At 41.4% G+C, this 20,373-nt stretch overlaps 1 protein-coding gene across 1 annotated transcript in view; it reads left to right on the plus strand.

Moving 5' to 3' along the window:
• The window catches only part of LOC127471584 (contactin-3-like), a 102,977-nt gene that overhangs the window by 16,758 nt on the left and 65,846 nt on the right, over positions 1 to 20,373 (plus strand). The window contains exon 2 of the mRNA XM_051788650.1: positions 8,851 to 8,983. Coding sequence (XP_051644610.1) covers positions 8,929 to 8,983 — 55 coding nt within the window. The 5' untranslated portion in view covers positions 8,851 to 8,928. The remainder of the gene's footprint in view (positions 1 to 8,850; positions 8,984 to 20,373) is intronic.

Raw genomic sequence — 20,373 nt, forward strand, 5'->3', positions numbered from 1 at the left:
GGCTAATAAAGGTATCCTGGGCTGATCCCACAGCGTGGGCAGCAGGGGAAGGGGCAGTTCTGTCCTTCTGCCCCCTCAGGTGGGACCCCACCTGCAGAGCTCCCTTCAACCCTGATGAACCAGCACAACAGGGACATGGAGCTGTTGGAGAGAGCCCAGAGGAGGCACCAAGATGATCAGAGGGATGGAGCAGCTCTGCTGGAAGGAAAGGCTGGGAGAGATGGGATTGTTCAGCCTGGAGAAGAGACGCTTTGGGGTGACCTGATTGTGGCCTTGCAGGACCAGAAGGGAACCTGCAAGAAAAATGGAGAGAGATGGTTTGCAAAGGCCTGGAGGGGCAGGACAAGGGGGAATGGCTTCAAACTGAAAGAGTGGAAATCTAGTTTTAGGTATTAGGAAGGAATTCTTCCCTGTGAGGGGGGTAAGGCCCTGGCACAGGTTGCCCAGAGAAGCTGTGGCTGCCCCATCCCTGGGAGTGTCCAAGGCCAGGTTGGATAGGGCTTGGAGCAACCTGGGCTGGTGGAAGGTGTCCCTGCCCATGGCAGGGGGTGGAATGAGATAGTCTTTAAGGTCCCTTCCCACCCAAACCATTCTGATGATCATCCTTCTTTTCTGGGACTAAGTGTTGAGTCCTCAGCAGCATCTCCTGCCCTCCCAAGGCTTCCTGTGCTGATGGGCAGTGAGTGAGTCCTCTGGCAGCCCTGGAGAGCTTGTAGCACAAATGCAGAAATTATAGTCATTCCCTTTATGGAAATATAAATCAGGTCTCACCCTTTTTCTCACAGTGCAGCTACACAAGGCATAGTTCATCCAACTTCATATTCGATTTTTTTTTTCCCCCCCAGTAGCTCTGATTTATTTATCATAATTCTAGAGCCTTAGATTATTTTGAAGTGATTTGTGACTTGCTGTCATCTGGGTTCAAAGAATTTCTGATCTCTGGAAGTACCTGTCTTGCAATGCCTGGTTGAAGGTGATGACCCATATGTGTTATCAAAAGGGTGTCTGAAATTGGTAGGTTACAGGGGGAAAACCTCAGGCATACAAATTGTCAGAACAGGGGCCTGAAAATAACAGAGGAAATACCTTATTTGTGACAGGTCACTCTTCTGGGAAAAAAAAAAAGGAGGATTTTTGAAGTTGGTTATTGGTTGGAAATACAGTTATTCTAAGAAAGGAAGAATTAATGGACAGAGCAGAGGTTGTGTCATCAAGGGTGCATTGCAATTTTAACGTTATGGTACATTAATCTTAAAGCTTTTAAATGCAGGAGGTTGTTGCACTGACGTGTAACATGGGATGGGAGGGCATTTAATAGTCTACTGAAATATAGAGAAATTTATTTGTACAATGTAATAAATGGAGGTATTTAAAATACCAGCAGCACTTGGCTGTTGGAGGTGACTGAATATGAATACATATTTTTAGATTTTATTAACACTTGTAGGCAATCTCAAACTTCTCTTTGTGCTAAATAGGCAAGATTGTGGGTTACTACAGGCAAAGAATTCTTCCTGAGATGTTGCAGCTTTAAAGTTTTAACATCCTTTTCTTGTGTACGTTTGGGAAGTGCAGTTCTGGCACTGAATGAAGGTTTTACTTGGAGCCTGGAAGTGAGTTTGGTGGTAACTAGGGCACACAAAGTCTTATGCAGATGAACACTGCAGCAAAGCTGCTCCTCAGGGCACAGGAGCCATCCCAGGGCAGCAGGGATGGAATCTGTGCTTGCATCCGTGTCGGGACCATCTTGCCAATTGAAACCAACTGTCTTGGCTTAGGCTTGGGCAGTTAATATTGTCCTAGTAAGTGCTAATAGGTGTCTTAATTCAATTTATTCTATAAGTAGAGGTCTGTTTTTTTAACTAGAGCTCTTAAAAATATTGTTATCAGTTTGTTTCTGATAAACATGAGTGGCTGGACAGAAAGGACAAACAGTATCAAGACACGTTTTAAGTCCTCCAGAATGAACCTTCTGTGGAAATATGCTTTATCTCATCGACTTTTATATTTATCAATGTGTGGTTGTTTCATTAAGTGATGTAGAAAAGGGCAGTATAATTCAGATTTAATATCTGTATTTTGAATTTGAAAAATTAACCTCCCCTATCAGTGTAACACCTTCACTGTGCCAACACCACAAATAGGTATAATTTAGTTTCTAATGACACTAACTAAACACATGAGACCTGAGTCACTGTGTTGGGAATCGGGCTGCAGTGTGTGTTGGCTCTGGGGTTGCTGTTGCTTCAAGGACTCACTAAATTCAAATTGTATCATGTAACTGATTAAAAGCAGGAATTTAAAGAGAGTCTGATAAACATTTCCCTGTAAACTTTGGGAAGAATGCAAAGCTGGCTCTTTTGTTAGGTGTTCCTGAGGGCATCCCAAAACTGATTGAGGTGGGCTGTCTCTGCAGGTGATGCAAAGTGAAGACCCCTGGCAAGATGTAAAGAGGCTCTTGAGCAGCTGGTGCACAGAGCTGTGGAAGGTGATGGTCTTAAAATAGAGTAGGATTCCTGAGGACTTCAAGATAAATGTCATCCCTTAATTATTTTCTTTTTGCGACTCCACTGCCTTTGTTGACATGGAGGAACTCCCCGTGGGGAAGGCTCAGCTGAGCTAAAGCTTTTTCAGTGGTTAGAGTTGTGAGATGGAATAAGTGCAGGTACTGAGCTCAGAAAGCCCAGTTGGTGTGTGTTCAGAGGGTTGTAATGTCGTGATGGATGAGAGGAATAAAGCAGAGATAGGCTGTGACACTCGGTGGAGAAAGATGAGGATGTGGGGAGAGTGGGCATTCAATCACTACAAATGCTCTTTGCTGCAGTGGGAAAAGGAGGGACTAAAATAAGAATAGGGCTGGGGAAGATGTTCTGCAGACCAGAACCACCTGCATGATCCGTGTCCCGGGGAGATTTGGATCAAGTGCAGGGGATGGATGAGCTGGTGGAGCAGGGAAATGTGGCTGAGAGTGTTGATAAATGCAGCGAGACAAGAGAAGTTGTAAGAAAACTCTGCACAGAACAGTTGTTGGTTCTTCTGTATAAAGCTGTTGTAAATGAATTTTGTATAAAACTGTTTTTAACTAGGTCTGTGCTAATGACACACTGGAGAGAAGTTTAATCCTGCTCAGCACTTGGTAATGGAGAAGTTTCTGGGCAACTTCGTTCTCCTGTCTGTGTTTGCAGCCCAAGTGGATCAGGATGATTTGTGTCACTGCCGATGCCCCTGCAGGGACAGGGAGGCTGAGGAAGAGCCACAGGCACCTCACAGTGGCTACCTGGCAAGCAGCTTCCTAATGAGTGGTGCTGCTGTGCAGGCATGGAACAAAGATCTAATGAGACCCCACAGGAGTTGGAGCAACCACAGTTTTCCTTGGAGCACCGTTTTAAACTTTTCTTAGGAACAAGCTGCAGTATTGCTTAGTGGGTTTTTAACCCTGTTCTTTGTCACGCTGCTTTAGCTTTTAACTGCTCAATTCTTTTTTTTTTATTTACAGCCTTTCAGGTGTATTAGGTGCACTTGTATTTCTTTCAGAAGAATGCTGCCACTGCTGGCTCTGTGTTTTGTTTCTTCAAAGCCTTCCCAATCTCTAACCTTAAATTACTCAGATATCTTACTCTCTAGATTTGGCTGTTGAATCAGAGTTAACTGCTTCCTTCAAGTGATAAAAATCCCTTCTAAATTCATATCTTAAACTGGCACTATATCTATGTCAATGGAACTAATAACAGATAAAAGCTTGATTTTCAGAAATAATTTGTGGTTGGCTCTGGCATTGGACAGGTCTGTCCTTGCCTTGATACTTGCATATACCTTTAGCACTTTTGAGTTGGACTGATCTCAACAGAGACAGATCCAAGTGAACTGGGCTGTCTTGGTATTGAAGCAAAATCTGGAGATTATCTGGTATCAGGGAAAGACTGGCTTGATAAATTCTGTGCAAATGGTTTTGTTCTCGTTCTTTTTCAAAAGGCTGTGATTGTAGCATTTTTCTAATTATTTTTTTTTATTATTGAACATGGAGAGGCCAATGTGTAGTCACCATGCAAAGCTAGAATATTTTCATCATGGCCCTGGTTCCTGTCAGACTTAGAGTAGGGACTATAAGAAGCAGAGGCTTGATTCACTGATGTGGAAGATTAACATTCTACCCCACAGGTATCCCTCATTGAAACCATTAGATTGGGTCATTTTTCACAGCTGTTAATTTCATTTTGAGAGAAATTAGAAATGGATATCCCTCCCCCCAGGAAAAAAAAAAATGAATAAAAAGGGCTACTTGAAGTTGCTGTGGGGTGTTCCACAGGTTATCCAGGTGAGGCCCTGGCACAGGTTGCCCAGAGAAGCTGTGGCTGCCCCATCCCTGGAAGTGTCCAAGGCCAGGTTGGACGGGACTTGGAGCAACCTGGGCTGGTGGAAGGTGTCCCTGCCCAGGGCAGGGGGTGGAACGAGATGATCTTTAAGTCCCTTCCAACCCAAACCATTTTATGAGTTTAGATTCTATGAGATTCTAATAATTCCCTCCCTCAGCAAAGATAGACTGACCTCTAGTGTCAGCTCCTCGGTTCATTTGCTGTGCTGTGGTTTGGGATCGATACTGACAAATAGGTTCTAGGTCTCTTTAGCTCAACTAAGTTCCAGGAATTCCCGATTAATTTAGTCTCAGTGACTCTACAAATTCCTCTAGCTCAAACTCCAAGTTTAATATGAACTTGTCAGCCAGATCTGTCAAGTTCCAGTTCTATATATAGGAATAAAAATTCCACCTTTGGGGAATTACTGCTTTTTACACTCGACTCTGGGTAGTAAAAATTAAGGTCACTGAATAAAATTACTCACTCTTGAACCTCTTCCAGACTTTTCATTGCTTTCAGACATTCTTGTACATCACATTCTAAATTATATGGTCTGTGAGTGCATAGGTTTTAGAAGGCTAATGCTGAAGGAAGAAAAATCAAGTTTAATTTATTTATATGTGTGTGCTCCCATCCTACTTAATTTGTTTGGCTGGTGGATTGTTTTGGGCTTTTTTAATTCATATCCAGTTTTCTTCAATGGACTTCTTGGAGGAACTCATGAGAATTCATTTATCTCTGAGAGTTAAAGAAATATATAATAAAGAAACATATAATAAAGAAATGAAATTTGGTATTTTTTTCCTGGTATGTTTGCACCACTTCACAGGTTTGCTTTCTGACTGCTTTGAAATATCCTTGGCTTTTGAAACCAGAGCATTATCTAATAGTGGGAAACTTTCTAATTTAAAAATATATTTATATTTCCTTTTAAATATTCTGTGGTTATTACTCCCTTTGTTTCTTTCCTATCTTTTCCAAGCACAGCAGGTGCTGCTTGTCTTTATCCCTTCTGGACATCCTTTATCCTGTCTCCTTTTGCAGACAAAGTGCTGAATTTCTGTGGAGCAAATTTAAGTCCAATTATTTCCAAAAGCACCAGAAATGATGCTGTGGATCTACCTTTTTGTTTCTGCAAAAGGGGGAGGCAAAATTATTCTTTTATTATTTTTTTTTAACATTACATTGCTCTCCATTTGTAAGATGTGACATTTTGGAAGCAAAATCAAGAGACAAAGGGCTGGGATTTTTTTTTTTCTGTACTTTTCCTCTTCTCTTTCTGAATGTGGATGACCCAAAAAATGACCAGGGTTGTGTAGGAGCTTTGAAGGTGATGAAGATGCTGAGTGTTGTCATCAGATTTTGAATCCCTGCCTTGGCAGTGGATTTCTTTTATGAGAGTTATTTCCTTGTGCTGGATTATCAGAATATGTATATTTTGACAAGTCACTTTGTAATAAAATGGGGTTTTTGGTTGTTAGCTCTGATGAGGATCTGATTTTTAGCTTAAGACAGTAAGAAAGAGAAGGTTGCAGTGAAGCTGAGCAGCAGTGGTGTTTAATACTTGATTTTTTTGGGGGGGAAGGGAAGCAATTTCCAAGGAATAACCTTTTTCCAGTGCCAAAAATTGACCAAGGGTCTGTAAACAACCTGCTACCACCAACTTGGCCTTAGTGCTTGAAGTCAGGGACAAAACCTACTCTTGGCTTCTTCATTTTATTTGTTGCTCATCAGTGAACTGAGGAGAAACTTCAGTGAGTTTATACTTGGGTGTTCAATGGGCGTGCATATGGATTTGCATCTCTTTAAAGAACCAATGTGTTATGGAGCATAAAGATACCTTTATCTGGCTTAAAGCTGTAAATTTGAACGCTGCTAAGTGTCATGCTTTAAAAATGAAATGTTGGTATTCAGAAATAGATCCTAGATTAGCAAAATCTTACAGAACAGAGTGAAAATGAAGTGTTTAAAGTCATTTAAATCTTACAAGGTTAGCTGGTAACTACCATTCCCTCTTTCAGATATTAAAATTTATTAAAATATAATGCAGCCAGAGGTTGGGATGTATTTTTATGATTTTATACCCACAAAGCTTTTCAATTTTTTTTCTTTTTTTTTAGCTTCTACCAAAGCAGGTTTTTTTTGGCCTGAAATGGATCTATCATGTTCTGCTTTGCCCAGAGCACCTAAAGAACAAAACAAAATTAATTTAGCTTCTCCATATTTTTTTCCCCTTTCCTTGCAAGATAACTGACACATAAGAATGACCTACTTTAATATTCTTGCTTCACCTCCTCCCTTTTTCCTTTCCTGCCCTTCTGGCTTGTCCTCACTGCTCAAGGCAAACACTGCAGCTGGAAAATCTCTGTGCCATGGGCTTGGGATGGGGATGGTCCAGCAGGATTTAGCACTGCAGCCCAAACTTGGGGGTGTCCTGGGATGCTCCTGTGCCAGGGTTATGTTTGGATGGTCCTGCCTCTGGATGTCCATGGATAACATTCCCTTGGGGAAGGCTTTGCAGATGGCCATTGGAAACACGGGGCAGGGAATGGACCATTCCAAGTGTTCAGTTTCAGCAAGAAGTTTTTGGTTTATTTTTTTTGGTTGTTTTCGTTGTTTTGGTTTCCTTTTGGGTGTGTTTTTTGTGGGTTTGATTTGCTAAGGAAGAAAACCAAAATAAAGCAAAGGCCAAACAGAAAATGAGAAAATTCAAGTCGTAAACAGCAGATCTGCCACAGAACAGGTTTCTGCCTTTCTTTGTGTGTGCATTTGGCCTGACTTTTTTTTTTTTTTTGACTCAAAGAAAAGTTTGGACAACCCTCTCAGGCACATAGTGTGACTCTTTGGGATGGTCCTGTGCTGAACTCTGATCCTTGTGAGTCCCTTCCAACTCAGTGTATTCTGTGATTCTGTGAAGAATTAAGATGTTGCCAAAGCACTGGTAAGTTTTTAACGTGCGAAATGAACAGAATTCATTGGACTGGCATCACTCCCTTTGGAAACCAGTAACATTTTAGTTGCATATCTTAAAATCTTTGAATCTGAGGTCTGTGAGAACTGATTCAGGAGTGATGCTCCTCAAACTGTTGGACCCAGGGAGCTGCCTGGGGGTGGGATATTTCCCCTCCTCTTTTTAGGTGCTTGGGAATTGCTGTTCCCTGCAGGAAAGCTTCCCTCTGTGCCAGCTTTGCTGGGAGCAGGTACCTGCTGGGTGATCGATACCTGTGACTTGATAGAGATGTGAGGGCTCAGTTTTGCTTCTTTTCTGGCTAGAAACACATGAAAAAATCAGAAAGCAAGAGCTTTAACAGTACAGTGGAGAGGATGCCACTGTCAGCACAGTGCACCTTGCTGTGGGAGGTGACTGACTGTATCCTGTGTGAGCCAGGGATTGCAGGATAAGTAAAAAACACTGTTCTTGTGGGAAAGGGCCATGTGATATGTTTTGGAGGAGATTAAATTCTAGCAAATCATGATTTGGGGATGCATCATAGCAGGCACTCTGTATGAACTCTTCTTTTGAGGTGCTTAGTTTGAAATTCAAACACTCCATTTACAGAAATATTAAAAACTTAACTCTAATGTAAAAGGCAGTTCACCTGGAAACATCAAGTTCAGATGTCTCAGACTTGGCTCCTCAGAGTTAATAGTTGCTTTCTTGACCTTAATGTTTCTGTGCACTGATCTGTAGACTAATTCCAGAAGGAATCATTTAGTCTGGTCTGTATGCTACCCCAACCCTTCCTCTGCAGAGAGAGGATGCTGTGGAAGTGACACAAAAAGCATGTAAAGGCCACAGTTGTCATACAACTAAAGAAAAATTACTGTAAAGCTTTTTTAGGAAAAAAAAAAAAAAACAAAAAGTAAAATAACAATGTCATACCCAGGCTGGTAGACCTTGGCACAGGGTTAATCATTTGGCCAGTGACAAAGGTAGAAGTGGCAGCAAATGAGTTCACTGCCTGTCATTGCACCTGATCCTGAAGTCTGAAGAGGAATTAAAACCAAAACAACCATCAGTGAGCACATCACACTCGAGTGCATTAAAAAAAGGATGGGTTAGGCATGACTTTAATTAAATCAGTTCCTGCACACGTCGTATTGTTGCCAGCACAGTGTGTACAAGGCAAGTGCAGCACAAGCTGCTCTGTAACAAGTGTGTTGAGCTGCTGATTGTGTCTGATTGCACCTCGTCCTCTCTATCCCTTTAAACCCACTGTATCTCACAAATAAATGAGTGCTGGAGCTTGGGGGGAAATAGGAGCTACAAAATCAACTTACCTGTCAGCTCTGCTCCTGCTGGAATATGGAACTTCTAACACCTTGTAGAGCTAAGTGTGATGTATCCATGTACCTTCTGTTGGGGATTAAGTCATAGGAAAAAAAGAGGAACATTAAAGGATCTGTCAACTTTGTATTTATTTAGAACCATTAACAAGGAAACTGGTTCCTAAAGATCATCCAGGGATTCAATTTTATGTTTTTCTTTTAACAGGTTAAACCTTGCCACCTGAAAGACTAAACCTACAGCTTCCCTGAGAGAACCAGAGTTACTGAATTTAGGAGACTGAAGATGCTGCTGCTGTGGAAGCAGCTGCTGCTGGTGTCATTTGTTGGCTGCCTTGGAGGTAACAATCATCTCTAACTTCTGTTTTAGAACTAGGCATAAGTTCCCAGATTCCAGAACTGCACTTGAGGAGTAGGACCACGGAGGCTTTGAAATGCAAATGTTATGTAGAGTTTAGAAACCAAGCATGCAATAGATATCTTAAATAATACAAAATATTAAGTGAGTGAACTAGAGTAGTGTTTTTGCTCCAAAGTTACTGCATAAGGATGTGCTTTCAGGGCAAGCTGAAGATATTCAAATGCATTAAGGATGTTGTTGGTAGTGCTGATTTAAGAGCTGCAATATGTGTTTGTCTTCAGGTGGAAACTTCAGATTCTCGCTGTAGCTGGAAGGATTCCTGCAGCTTTTGTCAAAACTTCGTTTGCTTTGGAAGGGAGTTTATTCCTGAGCAGCAGCACTGTTACTGCTGCGGCAATTCAGCAGTTCAGAGCTTTGCTTTTCTTAACTGTGCCAGGCAATTCTCAATGGTAGGAACTTGTGCTGCTGTCCATGTCTCCTCTCTGGTGCCACATGAGCTCTGCAGAGTCATTTTTCTGTACCTTATTGAGGTCAGTGCTTGCTCACAGCAGCACAAGTCCCAGGTTTTTCTTGGTGATCTCTTTTTTTTTTTTTCAGCACTTGTTCTGCTTCAGCATCCCCAGTAATGCCAAGGTGTGTGTGAGGGGGAGAGGAGAGGCTCCTGTTCTGTCCTCAGGGATGGACTCTTGGTGATTTCTGTGCCTGCTGGCAGTGCCAGGCCTGCCAAGAGCAGGATAGTGCCCAGATTCCCTCCTTGCATCCCCTTCAGAATGGTCAGTGCTGCTTTGGGAAGGAGGGCAGTACTTTAATTGTAGCATGTGAATCAAATGGTTTATTCCCAGGATCTCTGGTGAATGGACCATTTTTCCTTGCAGGACTCTTAGAGCAGGGATGGATAGGAGGCAGTTCTGTGGCTGGGCTGTGCAGTCACCTGGCTGTGATCACCTCCTGATGCTGCAGCCTGTGCTGTGCCAGCCTCTTCCTTCATCCCCTTTCCTCCTGTGACCAGTCCTGGCTGCCCTCAGGAGGGTTGGATTCCTGCATGAGTTGCTCTAAAACATAGCTGTGAGCAGAGTATATGGATTAAGCTTTATATGGAGGCTCAGAAGGCCAGGATTTGCTTTTGGCTTAGTCAAGAACTTTGAAGAAAGGGAAACGACATTGTTAAGCCAGTCTGTAAAGTGAAAGGTGCTAATGTTGTCTTTGTCAAATCCAAACGTTTCTCTACAGAAAAAGGAAAATCCCAAGAGACTTAACTTTTTTTTCTCCTTCAGGACTACTTTGTGGGTTGCTTTCTGAAAGAAGTCATGGGCATTTCTGCCACTGAAACAATCATATAAGACTTGCACAGAATTATTAGTTGAAAGAGAGGGGATTTGCTTTTCTGTCCTTTAAACTGATGGGAGCAGAGCTCCCTTCTTAGTACTTCTTTTGAGTAGGGACTGTTGCTGCTGGGTCTGTGCTTTCCCTGTGTCAGTATGGCCCATCCTGGGATTGCATTTGACCCTGTGAAAATCCCAAAATAACGAGGGAGAGTGTGGCAGGGAGCTGTTTCCCTGTGGAAGGTTAGAGATGGTATTCCATGGCATTCCTCAATGCCAGTTTTATACTCCCAGCTCTTTTGAGCAGCAGGAGTGTGTGGCAGTGGTGCTGTGTGGGGCAGGAGGGGGATGTTGTGAGCACCCCGTGTTACCTGGGGAGTGGAGCCATCCCAGTCAGAGCTGTGCCTCTGCTTTGTGCCTGGAAACACCTGAAGTTGAAAATGTGTTTATAGCCTTAAAATACTTGAAATGTGGAAACCCACTTTCTGATATCTACTGCAACATCTCTGTTAACTTTAGGGAATTACTTACAAGACCATTTAACCTCTGCCATGTCTGAACTGGCAAAATCTGGTGTTATATATGTAGCAAAACAATTTGTTGTTGCAGAATGTGTGTATCCACTTCTGAATCTCTTACATAAAACTTCAGGTAAAATCCAAAGATTAAAAATCATTGTCTACCTAAAATTTATTTATTTTTTTTTTTTTAGGTCTTGTTGGTTTTGATTTGCTGGATATTTTTGTTGCATTTATATTGGAGTGCTTAACTAAGATGTATGAATAGTTTTCATGCAATAAATCACATCTATTGGTGATGGCATTCTGCACATTATTTGTAGGAGAATGAATGATTTCATTGTATTTGTGGTTGCGTGATTGTTAGATGAGTATTGATGCTAAAAAAGGCTTTGTTTTTAATCTGTTAAAAATAATGTCTTTCTGTAAGTTTTTCAGTTGATCCAAGGATGATAAGGACTAATAATTTTATCTTGCTGTAGGTTTTAGTTTGATCTGTACAATTTAATAGTTATACTTTGAATCACAACAAAAATCTAAGCTACAGGTATAGAGGGGAAAGCTAAAGCTAAAACCCCAATATTTTGTTCATAGTTAACATCCAGTCAAATGGGTTTTTTGCAAAACAAGTCACTTTACCCTTATTGAAGTCGTACCTTTTTAAATTGCAAAGCAGTGAAATCTTGTGGCTTGGTGTGTTGAATTTAAATCTGCTCTTTATTTAAATTGAAAACTTTTTGAAGTAGTACACGAGGTAACATCCAGACCCAGGAGTTCTCCTCATCTCCCAGGCACTGCTGGTGTGTTGAGAGCAGTAATATGGACAAATCTGTGAACATCCCCCAGTGGAGAGTCCCAAACCAGTGTTTGGAGTGTGAGCAGCAACATCTGCAGAACTATTGGTGTGACACCCCCAAAGCTTTGCTCTCATCACTGACACCTTGGCAGTGGTTTATGGGGACAGAACCTCCTCCTTCATGATGAAATATTTTTTACTCACCTCTTGAAGGACTTCTTTTTTTTTTTTTTTTTATCCTTTCATCTTGCCTGCATTTTTATTTCATGTCATCTCAGTCCTTTTGGGTTATATTTAAAAGCAACATAGATGAAAGCAAGTTTTGTTTTGGCTGCCTATGAAGAATCCTTCAGGATCCAGGATGATGGGAAGGTTTCTTATGTTAAACTGTATGAACTCCAAGTGTACCAAATGTCTTCCTGAAAAAATATCTTCTCAGAAACATGTAGTTCCATGCAAATATAACTCTGAAAAAAGAGACAGTATGAAAGAGATTATTTAGCTGCAAATTCCCCAGTTCACATCTCTGAGCTCAGTATTTTCAACAGCAAAGTTGGCATTGACTGTCACTGAGTTTACTAATGGAGAAATGCTTGTTTTTCAGCTAATTACTAGTAGAATACTTAATTTCCAATGACCATTACAATAACAAGGAGAACATTGCTAATATTTTGAAGTGGAAATAATTCTGGATTTCTTTAAGACTCATCTTCCTGTGCTTGTCCTTCCAGCCCTTCTTTGCCTGTGTTTCAGGTCATCTCTCTGCACTTGGGCACCTGCCAAATGTCAGCTTGGTAGCCATGGGGAGTTGGTAGATTGGAGGACCAGCAAGAAGTCAAGCAAAAAAACTCTTTTTCATATTTCCAAAGACCAGATGGCTTGGTGGAGCAGGACTGCTTGGAGGCCTTGAGCACCCAGAGTAGACATATATCCCTGATTTAAGGTTGTGCAGTTGCCATCCTTGTGAATGTTTTTTGGAGTCAGAGGCAGCACTTGCAGAGATGAGTTTGAGCCAGATGCAATTTGCTGAACAGTGTGAACTGAGCATTTCCAGCTGCCTAACCCATCTCACTCAAAACCCTGCAGAAGGTCTCAATCCTGACACATAAATCTCCTGATATTTGGAGACTGGGCATGTGCTCAATGTTAACATTACCTGTTTGCTTCAATTGCATGAATGTTACTGGGGGACCTTTGGAACAGCAGGCTTGTAAAATCCACTTGGGAATCCTGTGCTTGAATTGATTTCAAGCCAGATTTTAGTAAGAGCGTGCTTTAGATGTAAAAAGAAGTTGTTAAACACTTTTGGAGAATATTATTTTAACCTGTTATTAAGATAGATCAGCAGGTATTGTGATTCCCTATAGAAAACAATTTTTCTTACTCTCTGCTTATAAGCAAAAAGACAGTTCTTTTAAGACCTGTCTGCAGTTCAGTGTTATGAAATAACTTCATAGCTGCAGAAATGGAGATGATACTGATCTTGGCTTATAAACCTTGACACACTCTGTCTTTGCAGATAATGTATTTCAAACTGGTTCCCTTATTGCAGTGTCCTATATTGAATTGCTTTTCGTTTATCTGATGTGAATCTTCATAGTTCATCAAAGGGGGGATGTGAGAGCATCTAATGAAAAAAAACAATGGCCCTGGGGCTTTTGTTTATTGATGTGTGATTATATCTGCAGGACTAATGATGCTGTGGTCTTCTTGGCCATTTACCTTGGGGAGCAAAAAGGTGATTACTTAGCATTAAATATATATATATATATGTGGAGTTTCAAAATGTCTGCCTTGTTAGGAAAAGAATTTAAAAACACATGCTTTAGCATTATTGTGTTTTAAATTACTCTGAAGAGCAACTTCAAAGATAAAGGCCAATAAAATATGCAAAACAACACGAACAGTTAAAAGTGCAAAACTAAGCTGTGAGCTGGGGGTGAAGTCATGAATTAATTCCAGGTGTAACTTCTTGCAACTTTTCCTGCTTCCTTTTCTCGCTATTGCTAATTTTGGCTTTATTTTCCTGCTCAGCTGGAGAGGAAGAGGAAAGCTCTGGGGGAGTTGTGTCTCCATCAGCCTCAGGGCTCCCCCAGCCCTGCACAGCAGCCCCACTGTGGGCACAGGCAGAAGTTTATTCTGCTCTCTCATAACTTTCCAGTGCTAAAACTGACTGTGCTCTGTTCTCCCCTGGAAAGGTATGTTTTTAAAGTTTCTCCTGAGAATTTAGAGGAAAAACAACTTTTGAAGGGTGGTTGAAGGGGAAGGACAGCTGTGAATAAAGAGAAGGTTCAAAGGAATGAAACAAGGAGAACTCTGTGTAAACGCATAAAATTTTTCTCCTTCAGGAGATGAAAGGGCACATTTCAAAAAGGATGTCCAGGGTGAGACCTGGAGACACCACTTGGATTAACTTTGCCTTTTAAGCTTCTAATTCATTGCCACCACAAACAGTGTATCCTAAGTCTGTCTTTACTGCACTTATTTAAATAGAGAAAACCAAACCCAATCATTATTAAACTTTTTTCTTCAGCCATTGCAAGCTTTGACAAAAAAAAAACCTCAACAAACCACAAATAAACCCCCCCAAAAAACCCCAAACAAACAAACAAAAAACTCCAGCCAAAACACTATTATAACATGCAGAAACTATTTGGATATTGAAGTCTGGTTCCTATTCTGTCCCTTTATGCTAAAATTTGTAAACAGGGAGGTTTTCTATTTCATTTCTTTCTCAACAGCCCATTTGAGTTTAAAACTAGATCATATTAAATGTATTTCTTTGTCAATTCAGGTGTTTTTATTGCTTTCATTTTCATTTTTTTCATTTTGTTTCCTCAGTCTGATACAGAAATAAACTGTTAAACCCTCGGGCTCAGCAATGTCATGTGTAAGATTCACACTTCTCTTTATTAGTATTAAGTTTAGGAGACTTAGGAAATTGGAAAACATGATTCTTTCTTTATTTTCCAAAAGAGCATGAAAACAAACCTTCTGTGTTCTTACTGATCTGTTGTTATGATTAAATCATGCCAGAGGAAAGTAGAAATATCCTCTGCAGAGGGAACTCTTGGATCTCTGCATTTGCAGTACCATTTTATGAGGGGTGAGGGACTTGCTTGTGCATGTGCAGGGGGTCGTGATCAGGTTCTTGCTTTGCCCTTATATCTTGTGTACCATATTGATTGGAAGTGGAAAGGGAATCCTACTGGAAACAGTGTGATATGGGTCCACTTTTTATTATCATTGCACTTTACCCGCATCTCAAATATCAGGATCTGGTAAGAACAATATTCCTGTTCATTCTGGTGTCCAGTGTAACTGGAGATAGGCTTGACTTTTTCATGAATGGTTTGGGAGGGACCTTAAATCTTATCCAGTCCCTGAGCAGGGACACCTTCCACCAGCCCAGGTTGATCCAAGCCCCATCCAACCTGGCCTTGGACACTTCCAGGGATGGGGCAGCCACAGCTTCTCTGGGCAACCTGTGCCAGGGCCTCCCCACCCTCCCAGGGAAGGATTCCTTCCCAGTGTCTCATCTAAACCTACTCTCAGTCCATTTATAGCCATTCCTCTTGTCCTGTCAGTGCAGTCCTGATGAACTGTAGGAGAGTATTTGCTGCCATCAGTGTGCAATTCCTAGTATAGTTCTTGGGCATTGGCAGCATGCCAACAGTACCTTCCCCTGAGTAAAACAGATAAAGCTCTTACAAACCTGCTATAATTTTGATTTAGTCTTTGGTGAGGAGTTTCTGTATGGGTGAGAATCCATTTGTAGGAAAAAAAAATAAATATCATCCCTCGCTACTCTTGTTAGAATTCAGTTTTCATTAAGAGTTACAGCCTTCAGACAGAGCCAGTCTGTATCTTAATGCATAATGGTTTTGCATATTAATATTAATATCCTTTTTGTGCATTAGACATGTATAGTCATAATGCATCTATGCCAGCAGTGACTGTCAGAACTGTTTAGCTGGGATTGCTTGTGTGTTGCTACCAAGATTCATTGCACTGATAGAAAATCTGGTTTGCTCATTAAATTAGTTACTAAATGTAAGAAGGAACCAGTCTTAGAGTTCTGCTTTTCTTTGGACTGTTTGGTGCTTCAGGATCTGTCAGCAGAAAACAGAATTCTTGAAGTAAATCTGAAAAGGCACCTGTTGGAGGTTTCCCTTTGGACACACCATCAAGGTTAACTAATCTCTCCTGGTGAACACAGGACACACAGCCTGGGATCCAAGCCCTAGGGGGCAGGGAATTTGTCCTGCTGCAGGTACCCCGGGGCTGTGAGCTGACAGATGGTGGGAGCTTATTGCAGACCCGGTTTCACCTCGTTCCACACCAGTGTAAACCTGTGCTCTACCTTCCTCTGCAGCTCTTGGGCTCACTACAACTGCACTTGGGCACTTGTGTCTTAGCACTGGGAGCTTTCCTGTTTTCAGCCTGCCAGTGGATCACAACCATTTAGGAAAAGGCTTTTTTAGGGCTTCTTTTCACACTCTTTAGCACTGTTGCAAAATGAGCAGCAATGGAGAACGACGTTTAATCTGTTCACTTGGAATTGGGTGAGGGGGAAAAATAGTCTCCTTCAGGAGATCTTCTGTGTTTTCTTGTTGGCTGTGTATAAACCTGGGGCTGTGCAAGGCCATGGAAAGGCTGTTATTGATGTAATGGCCTTTCCCCAGGCTCAGAGGATTTCCAGGCTGTATTGCTGTGGTGGGTGTGCTCTTATCAGTTACAATATTTAACTCCCTAAGTATAGAAAATGCTGTGATATTAAAATTGTTTTTGAAGAGAGACCTTAAATATCTGTGAAAAGCCTCCTTGGTTTCTGCTTTATCTTCTAAGCTGAAGAAAGCCTTCTCTTGAAAAGCAGCTACTTCTTGCTGCAGATACTGTCTAACCTTAAAGCTTAATCCTCACCTTCAGACAATTAATGCTTCATTTCAACAAGACAAATGCCATCTTTTTCTTCATTAATTAAACTTACTGCAGATTTTATGACATTTCAATGGAGAAATTCTGGCTATAGTGGCAATTCTGATTTTTACATAAATTACCAAGAAGGATTTTTCAAGCACTTTACCCTGCAGTAAAATTTTGTTATTGCAAATATTACTGAGCATGAAGGCCATACATTTGTGCTTTCCTGGTTCTTCTGCCTACTGCAGTTTAAACTGCAGTACAATAGAGCAAATAACTCCAATATATTTCTTGTAAAAGGTTATAGAGTGTGGGCACACTGAATAGTAACCCCCACCAGAAGACTTGCTCAAATCCACAAGCTAAATATTTATTCAGTAAGAATTGTGGTAACTCTCAGTGCCTTAGAACTTCTGTTTGCTGAAGGTTTTAGTGGATCATTGCCTGGTGTTTTGTTTATGGTTACTTATTTGCTGTGTGACTTCAGCCTCTTGTCCCAGACAGCCTGGAGAAAGTAACTGTTGAAGATTCCCAGCTTTCCCTCATTTCCCTTGGAATGTAGCACACCTACCCTGTGACAAGGGTGAGACAGGAGCCTCCCCACAGGTGCCTTTGGGTTGCCCAATACTGGCAAAGTTTCAGAAGTGAGGTCTTACAAGTGGATTTTTCCACCTCCCATCCCAGGGTGGCACAAGGGGACAACAGGAGCAGCCTCTGAGAGGTTCTGCAGGGTGGGATCTCTCTTCAGAGAATCACCTTGTCTCTTCTTCCCTGTCCTCCAACAACAGCTGTTGAAGTTATTCCTCTGCACTTGCCAGGCTCTCCCTGCTGAAGAGCTAAAAGCTTAGTTTGGCTGCTTTGCCTGTCCTCTGCTGCTTTGTGTAATGACATGAAGATGAATTTTTAACTTATTACCTGAAGAGAAATCCCATTGTTTCTTTGGCCTTTTGATGTTAAACTCGACAGAAGCACCCTGGGCTTGCTTTGTCCAGCCATCACTGATTAAAGTGCCTTGGCAAGTGTCTCACTGGCTGTTGCTGATGACCAGGATGGATGAGAAATCTCACCTAGTGAGGTAGTTCTGAGATTTTGGGTGCTACCTTTAATTTTCTGTTTCTTAGCTACAAAACAGATGCAGGGATGTCACTGCTTTGGGGTATCGCTGTCTTGCAGGTGAATCATCCTATGGGGATACCAAGGCAGGCAAGAGGAAACCCTCTTCTATCCAAGTGGAAAGGTGAAAGACGTTGGGGAGGAAACACAGGGGAAAAGGACTTTGGGAGGTTTACTGGGCAGAGTCTGCATCAACCCCTTCCTTGGGAAGCTCAGAACCCTGCAGAGGAAAAACAACAAATTAAAGCAGTTGTGAATGACAGCTGAAAACCAGGGAAGGTACACTGGGTTGAAATCTAGAGCTGAATAATTTGGCAGATGTTCAGGAAAACAGCAGAACTGAAAATAAATACTTGGTTTTGTATTTTAAAAAGCTTTTCCATAGAAACTCTTCTGATTTTTGTCGTCGTTCTTTATGATCAGGTTCAAACTGAATGCTCTAGGTTTTCAATTTTTGGTGATTTTCAATATGTGGCTGCTGTCCCCTTGGACAGAAGCTTTATTTGTGCTGTAATTAACCTTCCAGTTTCTTGTGCAATAACAAATGGGATAATAGCAACCTTTAGCTTTTCCAATACAGGATGTACATATCGGTGATGAGATTTCAGGGATCAGTATTTATCAGGGATTAGAACACAATTTACACACTGTTTTTTCAGTAAAAAATAACACAACATTGTAAAGTAAAAGCTTAACCTCACCATATTTACTCTACGTGTTTGAAAACCTAAGTGAATAAAAGCTCATTTATATTCTTGTCTGATTAGCACAATCAGAACTTATTGATGCTAAAACGAACCAGATTTCCATAACTATAAACAGAATATTAAAATATAGCTGTCTAATGTAGCATGATGTTTTTTTCCTTCTTGGCTGGAACAAGTAGTTATGACTTTCTTGTTGACTTTTTAGGAGTCTTTTAACAAAGGCATTTCAAACCCATGCCTTGGGGCAGGAAAACAGACCTTTTTCTAGACAAGTGCTGTTTACTGTCTTGGAATAGAAAGCAGATGACATGTGGGTAAATGTGTTTGTGCTTGGCTATCCTTTACTCTTCCACAGTTGGGGCTCAGATGTTCAGGAGCTGAGAACTGACTGGAGAAACATTTGAATGTAGAAATGACTTTATTTGGACCAGACACTTACAAGTATTTGTAGTATTTTACTCCAGCAGAAGGGAATAGGAAGTTCAGTGGAGCAGGGGAGGTGAGGAGTGGCTTTATGCATTATGAATTAAGAACTCTATACTGAAGCTAGCTGGATGTTTTCCTGTGGTGTAAAATGAGAATCACACAATGGTTTGGGTTGGAAGGGACCTTAAGGATCATTTTGTTCCATCCCCCTGCCAGGGGTAGGGACACAGAAATGTGGAATAGCCTGATGCAAAGGGTGCAGGGCTTTGAGGAGACCTGAGTTTGAATAGTGATGATTGTGACCCTGTGCAGGTGACTCAAATTTCCATTCAAATTGCCAGGAAAAAGTATAATTACAAGTTTTTGTGTGGTCCCAAGGGTCTGGGTGAAAAGAGTCATAAAACTGAGACTTGCCACGCTGTCCTAAATACACATCAGGGTTTGTTCCCATATCATGAGTGTCACTTTGTTAAGAAGTACCATGTGTGAGGAATTGGTGGATTAGCATCAATTTTATTTCGTAGAGACAACAGAGTACGTCAGGATCTCATTTTAAATAAGCAGAAAGTGTTGCTCCTGTGTTTCCACTCCAGAGTTGTGGATTGGAAAGGCTTGAAATGCCACCTTGTCCCCAGGGAGCTGCGAGTCACACCTTGCTCACAAGGCATCCACTGTGCAAAATAACTCATTGCAACTTGGGGTGCTCTGTGTGCTGCAAGGAGCAAAGGGTTGCAAAGAAGAACACAGCATTCACTTGCCTTTGGCGGTGGTTGTGCAATGAGAACTTCAAAACGGTTTAAACCTGAATTAAAAATAGCTTAATTTGCATAGTCAAGGGTAATTAGTGCGCATTTTATCCCGATTCCTCATACAGCTATTTATAACTCCAAAAGCAACATGGAAAATCCCCAAATAGTTCAATGTTGGATTCAGTTAAGGATTCTCCTGTACCTCAGAGGTGGCAGATAAAGGTATTGCTGTTGATAAACACCTAAATGGCAGATTTTGATATTGAGTATAACAGGCAAATTATGACATGAACAACCTCTAAGTACCAGGCACAGGATTTGATTCACTCTGATGTGAATGTATGTGAAAGTACCCCAGTGTAAATCTTGCAGTGACATCTTAAATGAGCATTAAATCTGCTCCTTGGTCATTTTTAGGAGGCTTTTGTGTAACTTGGAAGAGCTCAGGTGCAAAGAAGAGCTGGTTTTCTAAGGCTGTGCTGCCTGTTCAAGAAATGGTTTTGGCCAGTTCATTCCAGGTTATTTTCTGGTCTTTATGACCAGAGATCATCCATGGGTAGGGGCTTTATGGATTGGGTATTTTAAGGTTTCATCACGTTTCTCGTTTTTAAGGCTCACCGTGTAGGGAGATCATGTGGGCCATTATTTAATGAGTCAAGGCAGCTCTGGGGGTGTGTAATGGAAGGAAAGACATTTTCCCTACACTTCTCAAACTGAGAAGAAACATTTATCCTGTATCAACAGCTCTAAAATGGGACAGATTCGTTCCTTTCCGTGATGTTTTGTGCTGGCTGGGAAGCGATTCCAGCAAGCACT

Source organism: Manacus candei, unplaced genomic scaffold (assembly GCF_025592945.1).
Source record: "Manacus candei isolate 608988 ecotype Guabito, Panama unplaced genomic scaffold, ASM2559294v1 h1tg000025l, whole genome shotgun sequence".
NCBI lineage: Eukaryota > Metazoa > Chordata > Aves > Passeriformes > Pipridae > Manacus > Manacus candei.